Below are 25,982 nucleotides of genomic sequence, written 5' to 3'. Positions count from 1 at the left end.
GGACTCGATTCAAATTACTCGACGTTTCATGCGATTTTGTTAATGGCTTTCGATAGCGCGAGCAGAGTCGCCGCTTCGGAGAGGATTATACACGGGAACAGAGGGCAAGAGCGAGTGAGTTTAGAGTGACAGTGTTGGTAGGTTATCAGGGGATGAAGGGAGTTGGAAATGGAGAGAAGGTGGCGAGAAAGGGCGGGTGTCCGCGAGGCGAACTTCTTGGACGGAACTCCGGCGAGGTATCGGGAATGCGCTGCCAACGTTCGACAAAGGGCTATCGACGCGGCTCGGGAAGATTATCCTCTGCCTTTGGGAGCGAGGCGATTCGCGACGCGCAGAACTCGCTCGTAAATCTGGGCGCGACGCGCGTGGCGGTTTGGCGTTTTTAAAGCGTCCGCCGCAAACTGCAACGCTCGCTCCCAGCGAAACCCTACCGGATTCCACGGCCTCTGTATCGCCGCTTGTCGTGCGAAATTGGCTTCCACTGCGCGAAATGTAGCCGATACGGGCCGACGCCGCGGTATGATTTACCGTTTCCACGTCCACCGACCCCTCGGCGCTCTCCGCTCAAGAGAAGACGCGCGAGATACCGCGAAAAACTCGCAGGGACATTTCCCGACTTCGAGTTACCCCAAATTCACTCCAGGTTGGATGTTCTTCGGGGTGGAGGCTTGATTTTGGGTGGAAGAGTTGGGTCGTTGGGGAAGATATTAATTTGGGTGGGTTCTGTTCACTGTTTCTGTGAGGCGATGATGGAAGTGGACGTTTTCTTTTTGATCTGGAACGCTTGCGCGGAAAGTCTCCCTTTAACTCGCTTGAAGAATTCATTGGAAGTTCAGTGTAAAATATTCAACATTGTGCAATCATTGCTGACAGTTCCAAGTAACAGTACATCAGATTTTAATAAGTCTGTTACGAGACAGCTAAATGTCAATGTCATTCGTTCAGAACAATAAACGACGAACCATAATGGAAGACGCCAGAATTAGCACCTTTTTATCTCGAGAATATTATGATAATCGCCTGAAGATACCTCGAGCAGTTAAGACACCAATGTTCATTAATATTCTAGTCAGATGTCGCATGCGCCGAGTCGATAGCGAGGCGACACTTTTGAAAGAACATTAACTTCCTCATCGATTACCGTGGACCGAAGAAACCACGGATGAAGCACGAATAAACCCGTTCGGATAAACCCGAAGAATCACGCTACGCGTGTGGTACACGTTTCTGAATTGAATTCACAGGCTTTTTATCGCACCGCGCTTTCACCAAATGATGTCGTTGCAGAGAGGAGGAAAGAAACCTTCCTCGTTCCACGAATCTAATTTCTAGATCAGTCTCTGTCACCATAATGAGTTCCTTCCCTCCTTCTCGATTACCGTTCATGCATTGAACCTACTCTATAAAATAACTTTTACAATCCCCTTGACATTCTCCTATACCCCTCTGACATACTTGCAATTTCAATTTTGGAGCCCAGTGGAACACAGACACCTGCCGCAATACTACAAATTTACAGGGAAGTAATTCCGTCAGAAAATTCGGTACTGAATTGCAATTATTTTAACTGGTAATTTAAATAGATGGCGAATGGCAATTACTATCAAATCTTAGCTCTAAAATTCATACTATTTGACACCGTTTACTACATCTTGCTTCAAATGCACCATTGATTCGCCAACGTAGATACTATATCAATTTGGTTTATTTGGAATATTAATATTGCCACGTATGTTTGGTAAATAACAGAGAAATAGACGAAGTAAAAATAATAATCGGTACCACAAATTTTGATTTAAACTACCTTCAGCAATATGTTCAAGTTCTTCTCTCTTTACTTTCATCACATCTCAATGATCGAAGAAATAGAACATACTAATTTTTATTGGAAAATTTGTTTACGTGCCAATGGTAATGCTATACTATAGAATTTAATTTTTGACACTTGCAGTGTTTTCTAAAAAAGCCTCTGCAATTATCTTCCACTAGCAATCTGTATTCCCAATCGATTATTTAACGTTGCCATAACGAACACGCTCAGAAGTATTTCTCGCAAGAACGAATCTCAGAAGACCTTCAGAATTCTTTCAGTGTTCCCTCGCAATCTCCGCAACACCCGTCCACCGACAACTCCAAAGCAGCTCCCACTCGATTACTTATTTTCCCGAATTCCCAGCGGCCGTTTGTTTGCCGGTGGAGCGGGAACAAGAAACAAACAGAAGCGGCTTTGGACACTCGGTCGATTACGCTAAATCAGTCGCTAAACGTATCCAACACGCAGGATATCCACCCGCAAGTATTCCCGCGCGATCGTCGCCGAACGTCCGCGGCAGGATACTCCCGACACCGTGAAACAGAGTCGTCCATGCCGATACGATTGTTCCGCGGAGGAATGATGCATTACGGCAGCGGAGCTCGTAAGCGATCCGCAGTGAAAGTAACCGAATGTAACTCCCGTATCGCGTGTTAAGCCTGTATAAATATCCATTGACTTTCTCATTTGGCCGGTAACGTCGGGACGCATTATTAGCGCATCCAGCAGAATTTCTACAACGCTGTCGAGGAGGGGGCACTAACGTGCCATGACAGGATTTAAAAAGCGTTACAGACCCCCCCTGGCATTTTCACCTCGGCGCGCTGATCGACGATCGCTAGAGACCCCGGAGATTTCGGTGCGAGTTTATCGAGCATCGAGGCGACGAATTTCACAGCCGCGTAACAGAATTAACGGCGGCGAAGGTGATTTTCTGCAGTCGTAATACCATCGCTTTGGCGCAGCCTCTCTGATGCGCGATGACGCGTTGCATTCTTCCACTTCGGTTCCCACAGTCGACGACAGCGCGTTTCGCGCGTCCACAACGGAGCGAGGCAGTATCTACTTTCGGGGAAAATTGTTGCTCCACGGGCAACCTAATCACCTATTACCGTGACTCGAAGTATAGCGCGCCCTCGGGGTGGCTGGGAGCCGAAGGAGAAGCATGCGCGGAGCAAGGGCGGCCAGCGTCGTCATTCCAGGCACGTTCCGCCGGTTTTAAGTAATCGTACGCGTTTCACCCGACCTACGACACTCCCAGTGACACAAGGGGAGCTGAGTTCTCGTTCGTGGATCGCACACGATGGTGATCGAGCTGTCAGGGGGAAATCAACTGCATCGGGAACTCTCCATACAGGCACTCCGCGATTCAAACTCGCTGTTTTCTTATTTAAACCGCCAAACATCCTCGTTAGAGTAACACACGCCTTCCAAATCGAAGCCCAGATGATCATAAGCTACGCGAAACTACGCACTCGGGTAATACCATACTCGCGCGGCACATATCCTCATCTTTGAGGATAATGGAGCTACCAAAGGGACGGAAAAAAGGACGTCGGCTAAGCCTGCCTCTCGATCACATTAATTCCCGTCCTCCTCCTCGTTCCTCGACCTCGTCGTGCCGTCCAGGTAGCCTGCGCTCGTCGAACAACTCGGAATTACCATTAAAGCACGACGGGCCCCGTCCGCGGCGCTCTCTGATCCCCGGATCGCCGGCCGGTCAAAGGGCAAGGTGATTTCGGCTGCGCCTCGTCGCGGAAACTCGCCGCTCGATTAAATTCCAGGGTGTCGTGGCGGCACGCGGATCGACGCTGGACACCGAGGCACCGTGTGCGCGCACCGTCCAGGTGGAAACCGGTTCTCCATACGTTTTAATTTCACGCTGACACCGGCGCAATTCAGTTTACACGGATACTGGCCATTTTCTAGCGCGGCCCCGCGAGATTAATGCCCATCCGCGGACGCGACGCGCGTGTTCCCGAGCGAGCCGCGGAATTTACGCCGCGACACGTTTCCCAGGAAACACCGCGGACGATCTTCCGCCTCGTCCTCCCGAGCCTCTGCCCACGACGGCTTCGATCTTAATCATCGGCGATCACCGCTGCAGTGGATTCAGTCTTCCATAGGCAGTCACTCTTTGAACGACACTGCTTCGACGACTGCTCCTTTCTTCTTTTTTTTTTCAGGGCGAGAGCCACCGATCGGGATTAATTACCTTCACGCACTACGGCACTTTGGGCCTTCGAAGCTTGTTCGGGAGTCGGGAGGCTGCACTTTTCAGCGTCCTCGTCACAGTCACTGGTTTCGGTGGAATCGGAGGTCCTTGCGTGGAGGAATTGGTTCCGCTGCGGTGATTTCGGTTACCGACGGTTTTCGATCTGACGTCTGACGCGCACTGGGGAGTTCGTTGAGTCGGGGGCGCGCTTGGTGGGGTCGGGAGAACTTTTCAACAGCTGAGAATGTAGAATCGCCGAGTGTCCACAGCTACGAACTCGCGTAAATCTGGCAGGTATCGCTTCGGTGTGCACGGTTTTATCACACTTTTGGAAGATCGGTGGCTCGCGCAGAAGTATCACACTGGTCACACAAAATCTCGGAGTGGTTCATCTTCTTCGTTGAGAAAGCTCCCTGGATCCCAGTACGTCAGTCGATCGTCACGAATCACAGTTCACAGAGCAGCAGTCCAAATGGAGGAGAGTCTTTTTCTTCGGTCCTCTGGATCTGTCGATCTTCACAATCTTCTCCCCTTCGTATCCCACTCGCGAAACTGCGGACTTCCCGATTCACGAGCTTCTTCAGATCTGGACATCCTCGTCGAACCTTCGGGGAAGTGATTTTCTACGCCTATAAACATCGTCGGACGACGATCGATCGATCCTCGCGACAGCCAGATCCCGCAATCTTCTTCCGCGTATCTCACGGCGCAGGACATCGCGCCGGATGCGCTCCACGAAATTCCCATTCCGATTTCCATGTGACTGCACCAGCACTCCGTTTCAGGCTGCTATCTTGATCCAGCGGGGCACACCATGCACTTCGCGATGCACTTTCAAACACCGTTCCCCGAGACGTTCTCACTGTCCCTTCCTCCCGATACGCTCGATCCGCACAGAAGATCCGTCGTCGATTTCTCCCATCGGCATCGACGACGTTCAGAGGCACTGTCCGTGTTCGATAGACGAGGTTTAATGGTACGACACTTCGCGGGTTTTTGACACATCCTTGTCACTGGTGATACTCCGTTTCGACTTCCATTTGCCGGATTCCGCTCGAGTTTGTCACGCGAGATTAACGAACCGGAGGTAAATGTACCATCCCTTAGACTGTCACGCGAGACTTTTAAGCCTCTTCCTATGTTCATAGCTTCTATAGTTTAAAAGACTAGCATCTAACTCTATTCCCTTCTATTTGTGACGTTCGCTCGATAGCTCTACCTGTCAGTCTCCAACCAGTTCCCCAGCTCTGCACTGTTAATCTTCCCAGCTACGATTAACAACAACCTACTCTACTCAGCAGCAGCTTTAAAACAATCTCTATCACTGGCCTACCCTCCTAACCCGTTCCACGTCACAAAGTAAATCCTTCCCAAGAAAGACCAGCAAGGTCCAATGACCCTGCCTGCTACCAGACCTGTCACACTCCGTCACACCAGTCGTCTGTCAAACCCCCAGGTTGAACTGCGTCACAGAACCACCGTCAAGTCACCCGACAGCAACTCCTAATCGGTATCACCGCCGATCCTGTACTACCGCGTCAAGCGAGGCCTACTCTCCCGCCCAGCGTGCGCCGGTGTTTGGTGAAATTGATCTCGACTCACCTGCAGTATGTATCCCCGCGTGTAATCCTCGTACGTCCAGCCGAAAGCGGCTAGCAAACGTGTCACTTGCGCGTGCGGCAACTGGTTGAACAACAGATCGAGCAAGATCTTTAGGCGTATGGGTAGTGCGCGCGAGCCGTAGAGTACGAGGGATGCGACGTCGAACGCGACCGTCGGCTCGACACTCTCTGAAGCCGGTGGCCTCTCCTCCTTCTCCGCGGCCTCGCCACCACCACCGGCGACGCTCCCACCACTGCCGCCCCCACCCGGGGCGCTAATCTCCCCTCCGCCGAGCCCCCCACCACCGCAATCGCCACCGCCACCTCCACCTCCTTCCCTGGACGGGGTCGTCGTCGTCGTCGTCGGCGTCGTCGTCACCGCGGTCGTCGGCGTCGCCTGCCTCGCTCTCCCTCCGCCGCTTTTGTCCTCCCTACCAGAGGCGCGCTGGGGGCTGGAGACGACATCCCCACCCGGCCGCTGCTGGTGGAGGCTCGAGAGTCGCGCCAGCGCTGCAACAGAGAGGAGAACAGACGGGGTTAGAGAGACAGAGTGAGAGAGAGAGGGAGCGGGAGAGCAGCGTCTGTTTGGCCGCGGTGCGCGCGCGCGCGCCACTGTGTTGGTGACAACCGATCCCCCTCTCCGTCCGGCACCCGGGTACCTCCCACCCCCGCGTTTACCGAGCCCAACACACCCTCCGTCCCACTGGCGTTCCCTGTCCTTTCGTTATGTTTCTGTCCCCTTTCGCGAGGTCTAGCCAGTGGGTGGAAACTGAATAGGGAACTTCCGGAATAGCGTTTAGACAGGAAAGAACAGGCATTCATAGCTTAGAGGGTGCTAGTGTCGCGGTATAGTTGTGCCTGTGTCTGTACATACGCGATCGGCTGAGACTCATACTGACTTGTAAGCGAAAACAAGTGCAGCGTGAGTGAAACGCTGGTGTTTGCTTGTGTTTACTGTTTAATAACTTAAAATGAATGTGCAGAAGAATGGAGCAACTGCAAAGAGGGTGAGTGGTAAGAAAGCTTTATGTACGGTTTGAGTTACGTTTGAGACACTTGTTTCTTTGAATATTCGTGATGTTTTTGAATTTTTAGGTTATAAACTCTATTATCAAAAACTTTCAATTTACTGTGAAAAATATTGAAAATGATTTCCTAAACTTAAAACTTGTATTTTTGGAATGCACTCGTTAAATGCTATTAAAAGACATAAAAATGAATTTTGTTAGCTGCAGGGGGAGGGCGGAGAGGACCAACAGTACATTGGCGATGCGTAGTGCCAAGTTGTACTTCGAACAGAAATATAAAGAGACACAGCTTCTCTAAGAACGTGATAACGAGTGAACAATGGTAGCAGGCAATTAATAATCCGAACCTGGACGATCTTACATCTGTTGAATTGCGTGACTACAGAGTTTGTCAACTACACTTTCCTGTAAGTGCCTACAAAATTACACGCATTCGCCAAATATTACAAGACGATGCTGTACCGCAATTAATGTTGAATTCTAGGTCATCTACCCCAATGTATTGACCATAGGTAGAGGAACACCATGTATATGGAGGTCGCGTACGAAGGAATATATATGTACATACATGAACAATGTAATATAAGTAATTAACATAATTACTTAACACTCTAGCGTTTAAGCAAATTGTTAAACTGAATACAAGGAACATTTTTCAAAGAAAATTCTGAGCCACTCACTAATCCTTACCTCTACTTGCATTTTTTACAATTAAGTATTTTATATAAAATGTAGGGTAAGAGATACATTTGTAGGCATTATCAAAATCTTCTTAACGTGTCAACAAATCTATTTCTTATTCTACATATTACAGTACGCAGATTCGGAGTGTATTTAATTTTTCCTTCATGAGCCGCCATATTGAATTTTAGTTCAAACAGAATCTTTCGTAGCTTAGAGGGCGCGCAAATACTGATCCAAAAGTTTTGCTGGAGTTTCCACCCCCTGGGTCTAGCCTTCTCCCGCCGTGTCCCTCTCGCTTCTGTCGCTCCGCGCGGGTATCGTACGGAGCCTAGGGTCGCCGTGCCACCGAGGGTACTTACTTACCCCCTCCAACGGGCCCGCCGGACTTGCCCCCACCACTTAGAGGGGGGCTCTACTACCACAGCGACCCGACGGCTACCACCACACGCCTAATGCACGATAGTTCAGCTAACGTACACCGCTGCTACCAACACTCCCAACATCCCCACCAACTGGATTTTCTCATGAGACTCGGCATCCATCAACCTGCTGCTGCCGCCGCGGTGTCTCGGCTTACACGGCGATCGCCCGTACTACGACGTCTACGATACTGAGCAGCGAGCCCGCTTCGGGAGACCGAGGAGCACGCGGTGTGATTAGAGTGACCAGATGTTTTTTCTTGGAACGCGGCGCGTGTAAAAGGAAAAGGTTGACACATTCGCGAGCGGACCGTTCTCTTAGTTTATTTAATTATTTAATATATACGTAGGGGAAATCAACCAGTAATTGACCGCATACCAGTGAATAACCATTAAGCAAGGAAATGTCACTTATAAATTTAAACATTATTATATGTTTACAAATGTAGTGTAGTTGCACTTTTAATATCCTATATTTTTAGTTACGCGTATTAAGCAAACATTCATAAGTACAATTCTTATTAAAAGTATGCGGTCATTTACTGGGCTTCCACATGTTTTGCATTTTATAACTGTTTTTTTTTTAAAATTACGATAAGAATAAGTAATTATTTTTATAGAAATTTCAAGAAAAATAAATTTAAATGCAATTTCAACAGTTGTTTTGTTACTATACATAAATATATTCAAGTATTAATCTCAAGGTCCATAGATTCAACAATTCGGTCATTCACTGGTTGCTTTACCCTATCGATGGATTTAACTGCTGATTAAATAGGTGGATGCTGGATAGTGGATCCCCACGGACACGATAGTATTTTTCTAAGGGTGCATTGCCATTTGCAGCTATCGAAAAACCCTCCCCTGGTATTTCGCGTAATATGCAGCCAGCGAAAGTGTCAACGTAATCGCGAAGCAAAGTAATCATTTCTCCTGCATGACTCGGAATCATTAAATAATACCGCACGCTCGAAAGCAGCCCGTAAACGGTGCGATTCGGCGAGTCCTTTCTAAACGCCCCTCGCCGCAATTTGCCTCGCTTTCATAATATTTTCGAGACGTCGAACCTAGATGGTATCGCGCGAACATCTGCCGTAATTAGAGGGATTAAAGGCGGCAGCGAAATCAAAACTCTGATCTTGAAAGAACGAAACCATATGTTTCCAGATTACGTAACAGGATCTCCCTACCGAAATGAAAACAGCCAAACTCAATTAAGCTTCTCGCTGCGATGTCGCTTAACCAAAGACGGATCCACGGTGGATCGTTAAAAAATTGCGGCGAACAACTTCTTACCCCTAAGCGAGAGGCCGAGTGATCGTTACCAGCCAATAAATTCCCGATCGTTGGCGGTGCTCGCAGATTGATGGGGCACTAGATAGGGGTGGGGAAAGATTAACGTGCACGGTTTCGATTAATGTTTTCGTCGTACGCGAAACCCTGGCGCACGATACCATCGTCGAGCGTTGTCTGCGTGGTAAGAAGGCCCATAAACTTTCGTGTCCCGAGATAGGAATCGTCAGGTGCGAAAAGCGTGACGGTTCTGGAGGGAAAGCGCCTCGAGACCTTACACGGCTGTTTCGACGACTATATACGCCGGTGTCGGTGTCTCTGAGAAAGCAACGCGCCGACTGGCTGCGGGCGTTTTCCCTTCGTGAAACTCCATCGCGATCGTTACACTGTTCTACGTACTCTAAGAGTTGTTTGGTCTCGGTGGATCCGGTTGACGAGCTTGCAGCGTTGAAAATCTCGAGAGTCGATTGAAGATGTAAGAGAGGTGGAAAATAGAAATTGGGGTCTTACGAGCTGAGGCTGTAGATCAGTGGCGCCCCCAGAGGGTGGCAACGGGCCCTGGCACGCCTCAAAGAAAAAGAAGATTCATGTAATCACGACTGAAGTAATTCAAGAGGTTTGTAAAAAGAAAAGGAAATTGGAATTTTCTCTAAATAAATTTTTATAATCCCCTAATTCATTTTACAGAATTTGCTTTGAAAATATTTTTATCCCTTCAACTCGGCTCCCCCCAGGCTGAAATCCTGAGCGAAAATTTTATTGAAATAAACATTTCGAATGGAGAATAACAGTTAAAAAGTTATTGTCGAATGAAAAAATGAACTTTATTCGTCCAATAATCTGAAGTTGAAGTAAGTATAATTTGATCCAATATTTAAATACTTTTTTATTCAGTTAATGCCCAAGCCTGGGTAGGTTTTATTCTGTGTTTCGCTTGAATGTAGCGATGCACTGTAGAATAAGACACTCGACAGGAAGTTGAGGGAAGAAAATTCCAAGGATCGAAGCGACGACGATTCAGGGTCCGTTCAACCCAAACAAAGTTCTCGGTTGGGGCCTGAAAGCACGGGGCCCCAAGCGGCAGAGATAATCGCTCATTGTCGTGTATCGGCGCGATGGGAAAGCGGGGACGGTGTACGCGGGAGGATCCATTACGCGCGTCCTTTCTGTTCCCTCGCGATAGCATTAAGGGGGCGGCTCGGGGCAGCGATGATTGTCGTTGTAGGTGCCACATCGGGGACTCCGCGAGCGGTCCCGACCCTCGCGGCGGTCCCAGCGTGGGATCAATAGAAATCACGGAGTCATCGCGATTGGGCGCCACTTGTCATTAATGACTATCCGATTTTCGATTTAATTAAAACGCGATGACGATCTCGCCACCTAGTCGGCGGGGCCTCTCCTTGCGCGAGGGGGCCTGGAATCGTTTTCTGGAACGACGAGCACTGGTTAACTGGACGCCTTTCGCCTTCGACGAGGCTTTCTCACGTCGCGTGAATTCGTTTCCCTTGACCTGCACCGAAGGGCGTGACTTCCACGAGGGTTAGGGGTGCAACTGGGCCTTTAGATAATTGATGCTGTTCAAAAGTATAATAGTTGGCGCGACACGGACACGAGTAGATCCGAGGAATTCCACTCGACCAACCCTGGGAAGCTGCGCTACACTGTTTCGTTAATAGAGCTCGTAAAACGCGTCTACCTCTCGTCTTTATCGAGGAGTCTCGGATAGCGCTGATAAAGCAGAAAGGGAGCGCGAGGATGGTCGTGGAAGTTCCCCACAGCTAGCAACTTCTTCGCTACACCCCATTATGATTCCCTGAGAATCGGCTCTGAAATATTTTCCAAGCTCTAACAGGTGTCGTAAAAATGTAAATATATGCAATTAGGTGGAATCGCGCGATGTGTGGTAGGTAAGAGAAGAAGCGTTTGAAAAACTTACTGTTTGACGAGCGCGTTTAATCGAAGAAGGGAAGAGTTGGTTCCTTCGAGGCGAGTTCTCACTTTGGGATCTTCAGCCAGCGCGCCGAAGGAAAGGAACAAACAGGCTCGAGTGAAACGGACACGCGTTATTCCCGACAATCCATCGGGCCTCTGATTCGGTTTCCCGCGGCGCGCTGCTGTTGTTCTCCTCTTTTTTACCCGGATCGCCTCGATGGCTGCGCGCGACAACGAATTTTCCGACGAACGAGCGTGGATGGAAAGGGTGGCGCGGTGTCGGGCGTGCGTTAGCTGGATTTACGCGAGCGGACGGGGCGCATTTTTGCGGACGTCCGTCGAAATTTCACGGGATTTCTGCCCGTGCATTATTTTTGCCCTGCCTCGTATCGATGGATCTCACAAAAGACAGTGTTTACGTTGCAGTTTACGCGGTGGAAACGCGCGGGACATGTACGCACGAGCTGCTAACACACCGAACAACGGTGAGTATCGTAATAGGCAGTGGCGCAGTCAGGATTTAATCTTGGGGGAGCCGAGTCGAAGGGATAAAAAATATTTTTAATGCAAATTCAATAAAATTCATTAAGGGGTTACATACGCCTAGAGTGGTGGAAAAAATCGGTTTTCCAATAACGAATTCGCAGAAGCTATAATATCAATTGAAGGTCAATTCTATGACCCCGGAATCGACGATTTTCTGTAAATTAAAAGAAAAATATTTATCCCACTTTAACTTGTACCTTAAACTTTGAACGTTGTTTTCTCGAACCTGTGTTTTTCAAATCGGTGCCAATGATTTCTCAAAAACTACTGAACGGATTTGAATGAAACTTGGCACGACTATTCCGCACATCGATATCTAGTCCTTATCATACCGATTCTTTTTTAAAAGCCATAGTTTGTTCGTAATCATTAAAAAACTGATGTAATTTCTCTCAAAAGAGCAGAAGAGAACATCTCACTATTTAAAGAATAAAATGCAGTTTTCGTTTGTTCTTCCACAGCCCTTTCTTTGGGTGTGCCGGGGCCTCTGGGTGCGTCACTGGTAATAAGCATCGATTCGGAAAAAACCTTCGCTTAAAATTACAATTTTTCAATTATTCCCCCATTATTCGCAATCCCATTACACCTCCAAGAACTCAATACACCACAATCCCACAATTCCCTTTCCGCAACTCGCATAGGCTCGCCAAAAAAGCATTTAAAAAATCGCCCAGAGGCACGAGTAGGGTGAAAGTCCCAGCCGTCCGCCTGGCTGAAGCGTTTTTCAAAAAAACAAAAAGCCTGACGCGGGGCTTTTTGACCTTTCGCAAAAATATGAAAAAAAAAGGGGGAAAAGCCCGACACGCGGCGGGTTCGATCGCGGCGGCCAGGAAATGGAGATTCGAGTGCGTGCATACATAACCGGCGCGATGATGCCGTGGACGTAATATCAATACGCCACGGAGGCAGGATAGTCGCGTCTGATTTTCCGAGCGCATCGGCACGTGGATAATGTTTTAATGGAGTTTGCGGAGTGCGAGGAGGGCCCCGCTCCGGCTAAGGGTGAAGCTCGCCACGGTTTACATACCATTTACTCGCGCCCTGTAACCCCGCCGGCCTGGCTGTTTACAGTGCTGTACAAACTGTGCTCCGAGTCGTCGCCGCGATCGCGACCCCCGGTTCCTTCTGGGTCTTTTCCCGTTTCTGATAATGTAATCGAACGCCGAGATCGTTAAGGGGCCCCTGAGAATAATGGCGAAGCCAGAGACGAGGGTGGCATTGTTTTTATAGGGGAGGCTGTTTCAAGGTGGCGCAGAACTGAGAAGAAGTTCTGGGTTTTTAATTGTGTTCGTTGCTCGAAGATCTTCCTCTCAGGAGTTCGAGTTAGACGCGCTGAAAGAGTATCGCAGCCTCACCCTCGATGGAAACGGATAACTAATCGCATTCCGCGATTATCGTCGCTTTGCGATGCGTTGTAACGGGCAATTTCAGTTTCTCCTGGCGCCGTTGTACCTACTGTCCGCGCGAAGTAGCAAGGAATCGCTTATTATGTTGTTAGGCAGATCGAGAGGATGATGTTTGCGCCATCTGCGACGACTTCCTGAGAACGAACAGCGACCCTTGAGAAACAGAGCTAAGTAGCACGGTAGACGTTCTTTTAATAAGTACCTAGGATCGGATGAAAATAGGAATTCAGTCCATGTTGGTTACGTCGAGATAGAGACGAGCATTTCGATCGTATTCCCTCATCCCCTCAATGGCCCGTTAATTGTTTAGATGGACGGAATTTTTATTTTGACCCTACCTATTTAACAACCTTTGTCCATAGGAAAGTGCAATTCTAATACACTACTCCCAGTGGCTGATTTAGCGGGCGGCCGATAAGCAGTTGCCGACTGGGTCCCTGCACAGAAGACCCCTCCAGGGCCCCATCTTCAAAACAAATATGGTTTCGTCCAAGCACTTTATTTTTGTTCTTCTGCACTACTACACCTAACCTGTTTTTAGTAAACTAAGTAGGCACCTCTTCATTATCTCGAAAAAATGGGCCTCTCAGAACGTTCGCTACCTGAGCCTGTTTCCTTAAATTCACTACTGACTACTCCAAAGAGCTAAAGCTGCTCTAAAATCAGTTCCACGAGAAGAATCCAGTTTAAAGTGAACATATGGTGGCCATCAATGTCGCAATTCTTCCTCGTCGAAGCTATCCCGGAACGTCTTGATCCGTTCGAGCCCGGGGGGGACAAAAACTTCGTGTTCCCGATCGAAATTTCCGTTTCATGTTGGGATGTTCGCGGGGGGCCTGCGACAGCGTATATATCGATTAGCCTCTCTCTCTCGTAGGAGGACAATCGAGCGTCCCGATCGATCTTGCCCACTAGGACCGTGTCAGGGCTGACTGGCAGAGCCGGCCTTTACGTAACAGCCTCGGTGTCTTGTTCGAGCGTTGCGAAAGAACGTCTCCAACGGCAGAAGACGAAAGGACGAACAGGTAATTTCAGGCTGGCGACACGGAGGGGCTCGATTCTTCTCCTACACAGTCGAACGGACACTTTGCTTCGAGTCTTCCTTTCGTCGTAACTGCCACTCCGAGATATTCCAGTGCTTTGTGGCCTCGATAGAGTTTTTAGTTTGGAATTCGCAGGGTTCCGCGTGCAGGATAAGGCGTCGCGAAGAATTCACACGTCTCCACTTGGAGAAAGAAGAGGCACGAAGGTGAAGAACTAAAAAGGCCGTTTCACGCAAGAGGAAGCTAACGATGGCCTCGTGGTTCGCAGAAGACTGCCACGCAGCAGCCCCATGCGGCGAGCGCCGCGCTGCCCCCCTCGTTCGGTAACAAATGATAGTTTTGATAATTAGCGGCTCCTTTCGTCTGTGCCGGCGCGGAGCGGTGTCCCTTCAACCTGCCCACGAGTGTCAATGGGCAGCAGGTGCGCGGCTATTGTCTAAAACTGCACGATAACCCCCTGGAAGCGCGAATTCTTCCGGAAACACGGCGTGACCGACCTGTTGACAGGTCCGGCTGAACAATGGACGGAAGTCCCGGAGGAGCGGGTGGCGCACGGGCGCAAAAGAACCGAGCGGCCCTGAGACAATGCTCCCTCGATCTTCGACGGAACGATCGAAATTTCCATGGACTACTTCTCTTTTGCCCCTCGGCGATTTCCCAACCCGGGGATATCTCGCGACGTTAGCTACGGCCAAGTCGTCTTCTTGGAACAATCCTCTAGACTCTACGGCAGTGCAAGCAGGGTAGATTTTCGATTTCGCACTATCCATGCATTCGTGTCGAGGGATACACTTTCGACTGTAGTCCAGTGAAATTAGATGGATATGACCAATCTGCGGAATAATTTCCAGCAAGCTAAATTTTTGTATGGGACTTTGTTTCGTAGTTTTAAAGTAAAAAATACAGTTTTTCGAGAATATCTAGTTACCTATCAGTTTTACGACAAAAATAGTTATTATGAAATTTGTAGCGTAGGAAATTCTCTGGAAAAAAGATTCTGTGAGTTTTTTTCTTAGGAGTAACCGTTATCAGGTATGACGGCTTACAAAGTTTCAACCCTTATACTTTTGACAAGGGAAGGTCCCGAACACGGAAATTCAGAAAATTATGAAACTTCGTGCATATATAAGGGATATCTTTTTAAGTACAACGCATTTTTGTTCCCTGCACAAAGTCATTCTAAAAGGGTGAAATTGGCCTCTGCAGATTTTCGGATTTTGTGTTATTACTCACCAACAAACAGCTGTAAAATCGACATTTTTCAAAATTTTGAAAAATCCTTTGAGGTACGTTTAAATATCACTAAAGACTACACCATATTCCAATTTCAGCAATCTACGAAAACTTACTCCGAAGTCTGTCCGAGTTCGCATGGAATGTCCCCATAGTGAAAACCCCCTTAAAATTTATCTTGCTTGGGAATTATTCCGCCTATAGATCCTAATTTCACTGGACTACTATACAGTATTTAGATCACTAAGCAAGTCTAAATGATAGACTTGCGGCTCCAAGAACAAAGTAGTCGCAATACTTACGATTAGTTATTTCAAACGCATATTAATTTTATTCACCAATGTAATAAAAAGAAGTTGCAAATAAAATCTTCCGCCTTTCTCAGGGCGTCAGAGAAGTTGCACCCCATCAGAGGCTCCTCGAAGTGCTCCAGCGCCGAGGCAGGAGGGAGTGGACAAAAGGAACGGTTCGCGACCACGACCAAAAACAGCGGCGGAGCCGAAGGGAGTCGTCGGGAATTTGTTCCCCTCCCCGTGACTCGGAATTTGCATGTCGATCCCTGTTTTCCTCCTTTCATACACCGTGGGGGAGCCCCGCGACAGGTCCCCATTCGGTAGCCTTTAGTTACGCCAACGATACCTCACGCAAATCTTTCTTTCCTGTCCCATCGTTACCTTCCATGGGGGTATTCTTGGCCGGTGAATAGCACGGACAATGAAATCCCGTGGAAACGCGTCACGCCCCGTGAACATAGGCCCCGTGTATATACCGTTCGAGGCTGATCGTTGATCTGCCTGTTTCGTAGATTGCTGGCTCCTCCGAACAACTGTTCTGCCAGTCGATCTTTTATTTTCGCCTATGTATGCGAAACGAACGCGCCAATGGCCAGAACAACGGGATAATGGAGTCTCCGCTGTTGCAAGTTAATTGATAGACTCTGGAATTTGGGACTGAATTGATATTAAGTATGTGTGCAAACGAATAATCAAAAATATTTCTTTACGTAATTGAAACGCACCTAATTTTAAATATCGATCGATTTTACCGCTGTTTCCCTTTTTCCGAGATGAAATTCATCAACTGCCTAAAAGATGGCTTAAAGTTATAGAAACGAACGGCGAATACTTTAATTGAAACATTTGTTTTACCTACTTCATTTTAAAGTAAACCTTAAATTTCGCTGAAAAATTGGGATTGCTCTAAGGTGAATGTCCCAATTTCTGCTCATTTCGTATTTTTCTTATTATTATATGCGTTACGTTTGTACTATAGTTGCAACAAAATAATTCTAAATTATTTAGAAATACGGACATTTAGAGCATTATATATTTAATCACAAATTACTAATAGTTAAATATTTTGAAATATCTCTCTTAAATGGTTTTTGAATTGGTTGATTTATTATTAAAGAATCAATCAATTACTCTGCAAATTTTGATCACAAACAAATTTTTTACACCTTCTTTCTGACGAGTAACCTCTTAAATGAGCAGAAATTGGGACGTAGAATGTAGAAGAATGGCTAGGACTAGCCCTACTGTTATGCATCGATGGAGAATTATTTAAAAGTATGTATGTTAAATAAATAAATAAATAAAAGTGAAAGCACTGTTTCGCGTGCCACCAATTTTTCACAACAAGCTATAGCTCCGCTTACACCCTTTTCACATGAAAATGGTAACGTTCTAAATAACTGCGAGCTATGCACACCGACCGATGCAATCCCCTTCGACGTGTTCTCTCTAGCTGCGTTGCTGCTCCACCGTGACGGACATTCTGATTTTTTTCCCAGTTTTCGTTTTACAGGATACGAATCGCTGGAGTATTGAATCCGCAGGGTCCCACTGGACCTACCGTGGTTACAATCGATTTTTTTCACGCCTCCTTTTTTGTACACAACGCTCAACGAATAGTGTGCCGATTTCCGGCCATTCTCCAGAAAGATTAACCGCGCGGGTTGCAAAAAAACCAGCGACTGGTTTCAATCATCGATACCTCCTGTGATATGGAATTAAATACTTAACCAACTGACAGTGTCCCCTAATCAACATTTCTTATTTCTTCAAAATCGTTAAAAAAAAAATCGTCATAAATTGTTGGATAATGACATAGAGGAGCTTCCTTAAGTTAAGTAGGTTTTCCTGCACGCAACTGTGAAGAATTTCAAAGTCGATTTTCTCGAAAATGAAGCGTAATATAAAAAAATGTTATTCCTTCTTATCGACTTCTTTACTCGTTATAAGTCGAAAAGAAAGAGTAACTTTTTTTGATATCGCGCTTCGTTTTCGAGAAAATCGACTTTGAAATTCTTGACGTTGCATCCAGTTGCGTATAGGAGAGCCTACCTTTAACGCTGCGGTATTGCGGAAAAGGCAATGCGTTCCGCGACGTAGAGAGGCGGCCGGCGCAGGTATATGGCTGCGGTTTCTCTATACGCGCATCGAGGCTGTTCCTCATCCGGAAAGCCGACGATTAGGTGAGTTTTGAAACGTAATGTAGCCGCCGTCACGAGGCCATTTGTCTTGCAGCGCGTCGGTGGACGTCGCACCGCGGGATATACATTCTGTCCCGAACGCAACCGGCCAGCTGAGCGCGAGAGAAAGAAGAGTACGGAGGAGGGAGAGAGCGAGAGGGGCCCGCAAAATAATTGTTCGTCGGATGAGCTCTCGGGGCCCCCATACCCACGGACCTATGCCCGACACCAGACGACCCAATTCGACGTACTTTTGTGATCCAAATGGGATGAGTCAACGATTAATGTTTCTGCCGGCCTCTCGGCCTCCGCTCTGCTGGATTTTGTCGGTTTCTTCGTCCCTGTCGATGGCTCTTCGGCCACCTTCTCTCCTCACCCCAATTCCTTCTCTCTATTCCCTCGCCATCCGCTTCTTCCTCTCGGGGAGCCGCGATCCTTCGATGGCTGCTGGATCGGTAAATAATCGTGGCGGGCTTCTTGAAGGATTACGGCAATGTAGGTACACCACTCGGAGTATAATTCGCCTAAAGAAGATTCCTGAGTTCGTAGATAACATTAAACGTAGCAACGAACTGAGAATTCTAACTAGGTAATTAAAAATTAGCGAAGCGCAGCTGAAGAGAGTCGCTGCGCGTCTGCCAACCCGGAAGAAGAGACGGTCGAGATTAAAAAGCCATCGGGTAGCGAAAGTCCGCGCCGTCGACCTCCACCCAAGCGAGAATCGAATGGTCCCGGGGCCTCCGAGTCGATCGGAATTCCCCTAAAAACCGGTGCCAGCTATGACGTCGGGGGACAGCTCGATCGCGGAGGACCGATACGATCGAGCGTTGGCCGCGCACGTGAGGCGAAACAGGTAGAGATACCAGGCGGATAAAATAGTTGGGACAAGCGGGGCCGACAGGACCGACGTGTCCTGTCGCGTGACGTTCGCGAGAACCCGCCTTGGGCCCCTTCTCCTCGGTCCTCTCTCCCCCTGAACCCCCTCTTTCCTCTTTGATGTGACCGCCACGGGCAACGAATCACCGATGCAAGATGCCCGTTTGACATTTTCACCGCGGGGGACTCGGCACGGTAATAATAGGTTTAACTCCTGGACAGGGCCCTGTGTCCGGCTGAAATTGCCTGGAAACCGGGGGCCCCGTCGCGGTGTCCACCGTCGTCGATTTTTCCGGATCTCTGGGCCCGGTACGGACGCGAGCGGATCGACGGGCCTGGATTAGTCGAAACGCTAAACGGATTCGCTGGTGTTCCAGCGCAGCCTAGCAAAAACAGAAGCCAATCCCTCTTCGGCTGGCCAACGATAAATCGAGTTGACTCGGACCTCGGCAGGTACGCCGGCCGCCATCGCAAGGGGCTGCGGTCGTTGCTGATGTTGCTGCTGGTTCCGCGGCTGTTTGCTTAGGCCCGGAGAAATCTCGAGGACAAATTTGTTTCCATTCTAAACACTGACCGGTCCCCCTCTGTCTACCAACCGTTAACTCTTTGAAGAAGCAACGTAGCAGCTCACGGATTAGGAAACGTTCACGAGTAGCTGCTTGATCTTCATCAGCCACTTCTGCGTTTTATAGTCCGGTGAAATTACGACGGAAATCGCGGAAATGGTCGCAGCGCGCGGTGACCAATAGTCGAATCGATCGGCGCCCGTATCACGCATCAGTCTCTGGCGCTCGCGCGCGCGATTAATATCTATTAGAGGCGGCGGAAGCGAGGGGCGTCGTACCGCGGGGGATGCTCTGGACGGATGACGCGCCGATGACGCCACTGCCGGTCAACTACAAGTATTTCGCATTAGCCGCCGCTGCGCCGCTAATTAATTGGGTTAAAAAGACGTTAGGCGAATTGATCGGTCCATTCAAGGTGGCCACCGGTCGAGATAAAGTTATTATTCGGCCGTATCAATTTGCCGGCAGATGGGGGAGGGGAGGTAGTGGATCGCGTGCCATCCCGCTATATCTCGCCTTATCGCATCGATTCGCCGCGGACACCATGGGAAGAACCACCAGCGATCGCTGCTTTTCCCGCAGTAACTTTCACGGACCCTCTAAATCGGTCCAGGGAATTGTTTTCAGCTCGATGGCGGACGGCAGTTGTTCGAGGCAGCTCGATTTTTATTGAGACATCGACGGCTGAGAATGGCTGCGGGCTAAAATGTGGGTTTCCCGCGAGGTTGCTTTTGTTCCGAATATGTTAACTAACATCTGTGTAAAATCTCAGCCTAATTCGATAATATTTGGAGGTCTCTAGGATTAATCGTTTTCAGGGGCATGGGAAAGAGTTTCTGTCTCCTTTCCAATTAACATCCCAGCGCAAGGGGTTAATAATTACCTATATCTTTAATTAAAACTCGTATTTTATTTCAGCTAACTTTACCCCAGATAGTAGCTCGTATATGGGGTAAAGTGGTCGTTTTGGCATTTTCTTTTCAAATTGCATTTTAATATACCTTAAGTATATTTTAAGTATTACCATTCATGATTTATCAATAGTAATGTTCAAATTATATTATAAATCTATCTCCACACATATTTATTGAAAGGGAAAAATTGTATTCGACTTCAAACTTTTTTTCGCGTCACTTTGCCCCAGTCTCCCCTAAATATGCGTCATATGTGCCATTTGTTGATATACACACTTCTTTCAGTTTACGGAACAAAACGAGCTCGTGGAGAGCAACAAAGAATACAAAAAAAAATCCCACGAGGCTGTGGATTATCATTAGTCATTCTTTTTGTGGAGTTACTTATCGCGGCTCTGGATGTCGCGTAATGAATTGCATTGTAATGGATTTCGTAATGCCGCGTCTCCCGTTTCTTACCAAGCTTCGGGGAACGCCAAGCCCGACTGCTCGCTTCGCCAAGCGGCCGGGCGAGCGATTTCGTCAAAAACGGCGCGGCTCGAATTTCAAGCTCCCTTTTCGTGCTCCCTCGTGCGCGAGCGATGGACGAGAAGGAAAAGCGGGAAAACGACAAAGGAATTATCGAAATTATCGAGATCCCCGAGCCCGGGCTGGGAATGCCGCACGGTAAACACGGCGGATCGCTGCGAGCGCAACGCGATCGTCAGCGGGCGACTCCCTTTGAAAGGGCCCCCGAGGCGCTTAGGACAATCGCTGCCCGCTGCTACGAATTTTGGAAAACACTGCCGTTGCCCGCAAAAGCCTGCCGGCGCTCTTTTGTTCCCCTGTCACCGGCCTCTCTAGGGAACCCCACGGATGGATCTTCCAAGATCCAATAGCATTACACACCCTTTTGCCTCTCGGACACTGCCTCCACCACACTGCGAGCTTTTCCTTTCAGCCTCTCTCGTAATTGATGGCGCTGTGCAGTTCCAACTAACGAAAGGTGTTCACGGATTCGCGATGCAGACTATGAAACCGGCACAGCGCTTACCAAACTGAAGAGATGTGAGTTCAAACAGCAAGTAACTCTCGAGTTACAAAGCACTAATCCAATTTCACTCTGCGTTCGCCGATCAAAAACGTCCTGAGTGTTACAGGCGAATTGACTCCTTTGAAGTCTAGAAATTTTCGTGACGAATCAACTGAATGGTAGGGGGGAGGAAACGAGGAATGGCCATTTTTCGTGATTTTACGATGTAGGGTAACTCGGGGTAATATGCCACAGTTAACTTTGAAACGCATTAAATAGAAAGAGTTATAAAAATATTAGTTTGTGGCATATTATACCGACAAACGTGTGGCATATTACACCACACGGTCATAAAAGGAAGGATTGAAAATTTCTCCACAAAGTACATAGTGTTAACGGATGTGCGACAGGTTGTAACATTCGTTTGTTAGTCTACTTTGTCATAATCTATTGATTTTTTGTATAACTGTTCACACAAATGTATAATCTGCGTTCTAGTTACAGTGTGAAATCAGATCAAGACGATACTTTTATAACTTACCAGAATTTACTGAAATTAAAAGAAGGTAAAAGCCAAAATCTATTGTCGTCTTAGCAGTTACCCTAAATTGAACGGAATTAGTACAAATGGTAACAGCATCTGTGCATTATTTAAAAAAATATTGAGAAGTGGCATATTACCCCGAGTTACCCTAAATATTTGCACTGGAACAAAATACGGAATGTCCGTCAAGGTAAAATAATAAATTCTTCAAAAAAAATTATATAAGAAAATTAAATTCATTGAACCTTGCTTCTTTGCGGGTGGACTAATCGCTAAAGTATTAAAACATACCTTTCTCGACAAAGCTGTTTTGTGGCATTCCCCGTTTTTTTACCCTTCAACTCACTGTATCCAACGCGAAGGAATTTTCGAATGACGAGTTCACTCATTCTCCCACTCGTCCCAGGTACAAACTTATTTAATATCATAAACTCCTGAATATCGCGTTCTCCATCTTCGACTGCCTCCGCTACAATAGCCAGCGAAAAGGTCAGGCTCCTCGGAAACGCTCGTCGAAATCTGTGAAGAAGTGCCTATCGAAGGTCGTTTTCGCCGGGCTCGACACAGGTTCGCGGAGAAACGCGTGACTCGCATGCGAAGGGGGACCAAAAGGGAGGAGGAGAAATCGAGACGCGCCGAGATATAGAGACCTTTCCAGCGCAATGTCGAGCCTGTGGGTAGCCATTGACAGGAAACGGCCGTGTCATCCAGTCATGATACATCCCATTGTGCCTCCGAAGGACCTTCTGGAGACTGCATTATCGTCGTCCCGTATCTTTTTATTAGCGCCCCGGGTCCTGATTTCTCCCCAGGCCTCCGGGTTTCACGAACGGGGTTGCTGCCGCTGCTACAGGCGCGCGGGCGCGCGCGCGCACCGTCCGCGATGCGTCAGCAAGAACGCTGGAACGAGATTCCCCGGGCTTCCTTTCGAGGCTGCACCTCTCGAAAGTGTAATTAATTTCAGCGTCGAACGGGGCCCCGCTATCATTGCCACTTTCGAGAAAGACAATGGGCAATATCGGCCGACTGGCTTTTGATCCTCGCGCAACAACCGCAGGGCGGAGCTTCTGGCCAGCGAGGAACTCTCGCGGTACGCTTCTTCTGTTTCACCATCGACCATCGTGTCCGTTCGTTACCTGGATCGCGAGTTTAGTACTTTTAGTAGCCGAGAGGCTGCTCGGAAGGAGGAAGCTTTCTATTCTGATGGATCTGCTACGACGATCGGAGTGACACTGTTGAATGGCCACGGTGGTGCTTTACGATGCGATCGTGCGATCGATTGTTGGTCAACGGTGTAGCGCTGGCCGCGAAAAGGTGCACGATAAAAGGATCACCCACACGCGAAATGGCAACGGGCCCTCCCACTTCTCTCGTGCGAAATTCAGAGCGAGTTGCTAAAAAACGATCGCTTGGAAAAAGGCAATCACGGCCAGACGTCGGAGAGGGGCGAGCTAATGGGGGCTGCATTGTGCGGTGCAATGGAACGTAATTAGCTGAGAATCTGGTAATTACCGGCGTAGCAGAGTGCAAAGGTGACACGGTAACGGCGGGGTGATTGATTTTAGCGAAAACGCGAATCAGGGAGTAATTTGTCAAGCTGTCGGCGTTCCATCTCTGGCAACGCGGCCACGCAGCGTGAAGATACGGATCTCCTTCTTCGGGTACTTGCTCTGCATGCCCGTGGTACCGTGTGCGCGTCAGCAACGTCCTGCCAGCGTGCCAAGTCCCCGGCCAGGTCCAACAGTGCCGGGCACTGTTCGAAGGGAACTCGAATTTCACTGCGAGTCGATCGTCGAATAATCTCCTGGACTAGGACGACAATCTCTGTCAAGTATCGTGGAAATACTTAAGAGAGAGTTGCGAATATTGAATGTAAAATGACAGATTATCAGCTAAAATAAACTAGTAAAACTTAGGTACATCAATGGTACTTATATTCCTCTTCCTTTTGATGTTTGTAGCGCGCACAAAATTGGATATAATTCCGAAACTTTTCCTTTATATCTTTTCCATTTACCATTCGATATAATTTATATTTATTAAGTACGCGGAGATTGATGCGGCACGGTTTAGAGCGTTTAGACTGTTCCCTACAAACGCACGTACGCGTGAAATGATAGAGCTGCTTCCCTAGAATCCTCTCTCGCAAAATGGCCAGGAAAATCGCAATAACGGTTATCCAGACTGCAAATACGAGAAACAGGCTCGGCTGGATCACACGTATCACGGATATTCGAGGCTCGATGAGAGACAGATCGGAGCCGATAACGAGATGCCTACAGGGAATCGGTGCCCCGGCGAGTGCGTACCATAATCCAGCGTACCCGCTGGTAATTTCCAGGCACGATGCGCCGGACAATGTGTCCGAGGTGTGCTCGAAGGAGTCGTCCGTGCCTCGTGCCGATTTCACGCGTGGGAAAGGTCTGCCGGATCTCGAAGACGCGGTCGTATCGATCGGCGGAAGAATAAGGGAACGGACAGGGAAAAATTGGCGAGGGATCGGTCGGCGTTTCCAGCGTTGGCCGTGGAACAATCGATAGACGGCGCAGGTGGAGCATTATCGACGGCCAGATAGAAAGGTTGATCCGAGTGCTACGAAATCGTGGCACCTTGCCCGGATACCCCGCCCGTTTCAGATTATCCCTGTCACGGGTGTGTCTCGAAACAGATCACGACTCTTTTCGCCCGTCGCCCCGCCGGCCCCCTCCGGAACGTGGCGAAACGATCGACGCTATCATTGCGAGGCCTGGATCCAGCGACGTCACGGCTCGTTAACCACGACACCTTTCGCGCCACGAAACTCGTGCTGTCGGGGCATCAAGCGCGAGGGGATGACCAGGAAAGGAGTAGGTATACCTAGAGGGGAGGGACCGTTTAATTCGAACTTTCTCGTGCCGCAGAGAAAGAGACGAAGGTGTCAGCTCTGCTCGAAATGCGACAGATTCGCTGGGAATCATGCTTGATAAGGCATCGATCTTGCGCATTTCATTATTCAGATCTGACGTTCAGGAAAGGGAACTTCGCGACACCTGACCGTTGCTCTGGAACACCATAAATCGGGTTAATGAAATCTGGCTGGCGTCAAGGTAATGAAAGCTCGCGCTGTTGATCGCGCGACGTAACAAACGTTTACGGGGCACGCATACGTAGTCGCCCGGGGATCGTTATCGAAGTGTTGTTGCCGCGGTGTCAAGAAGTTAGTCGTTCGCCCCTGGGGGTTGCCGGTGGAAGGGAGCAGGGTTGGCCGGCGTTCCTTCTTTTTTCCAACCCCCCGTTGTCTTTCGGTACGCCATTAACACCCGTCCAAGACGGACGAAAGGCTGGGCCAGCCGCTATCTTGAATCGGGCTTTATTAAAAGACTCGCTGAAAGCGACCGCTTGCGTGGCACTCTTGATTGGCTTTTACAACACGGCAGCTGCGCTCTCCGCTCTATCCTCTCCTCCTCTCTTCCGAGGCGATTGCCCGCCGGGGATTTTCAGTGATTTTTCTGCGCGACACGGGGAGGTTCTTGTTCCGTGTAGAACGTAAACGATCGGATTTTCGTTACGATCAAAGATGAATAGCGGTAAAGAGTACAGTGGTTGGCCACCTGACAGTGATTTGCTGTGTTTTGAGAAATGAAAAAATATAAAGAAATATCAATGTTACTCATTATATACTGTGATTATATTTAAAAGCAGATAGGAGACTCGGCTTTACAGCTTGAAATTTACAGCGATTCAATAAAAAAATCATAAGAGGACAGTTGAAGAATCTATATCTCTCATATTCTGTATATATTGATAAATGACGGTCAAAACTTTATAAAGAAATTATTTATTCGTTAAAATTATACATATATTATGAAAATTACAGGAGGCCAACAACTGTCATATGAATAATGTTGAATAGCAATAATTGGCCGGGCTGCCGGCAACTATTTTATAAACATGATAACGGTAAAGCAGTTATTGGCCCCCTATTCATTAGCGGTATTGAAACGGTAATTTTTAAAAAAGATTCAACATTTACATAATTATATCACAATTAAATAAAAAGAAGAAGTACTATTATGTATGTTACCTTGTATAGTTATATTTTAAGTTTCTTGTAATTTGAATTTTAATTGGTGTATTCAAATGCAATTTGATTATTAAATTTATTTAATTAAATTGGAATTAAAAATGAAATTTGATTGAATTAATTGGATAAAGCAGCAAGAGAAAAACAGTAAAAAAGAGAAAATCGGTAACAAGGAGAATACTATTCAAAATAAAAGAGCGAAACCAATAATTATAAGCAATGAAAGATGCCCAAAGAAAGTATACCTTGTCAGAGATAATAACTGATAAAGTATAAGATGTATAAGAATAAATATATTTATTTATGTTTAATAAACACATA

At 47.8% G+C, this 25,982-nt stretch overlaps 1 protein-coding gene across 1 annotated transcript in view; it reads right to left on the bottom strand.

The window, feature by feature from the left end:
• Positions 1-25,982, bottom strand: part of LOC143367276 (uncharacterized) — a 256,180-nt gene that overhangs the window by 24,901 nt on the left and 205,297 nt on the right. The window contains exon 4 of the mRNA XM_076808912.1: positions 5,631-6,139. Within this exon, the coding sequence (XP_076665027.1) occupies positions 5,631-6,139 (509 nt within the window). The remainder of the gene's footprint in view (positions 1-5,630; positions 6,140-25,982) is intronic.

Source organism: Andrena cerasifolii, chromosome 3 (assembly GCF_050908995.1).
Source record: "Andrena cerasifolii isolate SP2316 chromosome 3, iyAndCera1_principal, whole genome shotgun sequence".
NCBI lineage: Eukaryota > Metazoa > Arthropoda > Insecta > Hymenoptera > Andrenidae > Andrena > Andrena cerasifolii.
The sequence above is the reverse complement of the archived record's forward strand: the minus strand, read 5'-3'. Positions and strand labels throughout refer to the sequence as shown.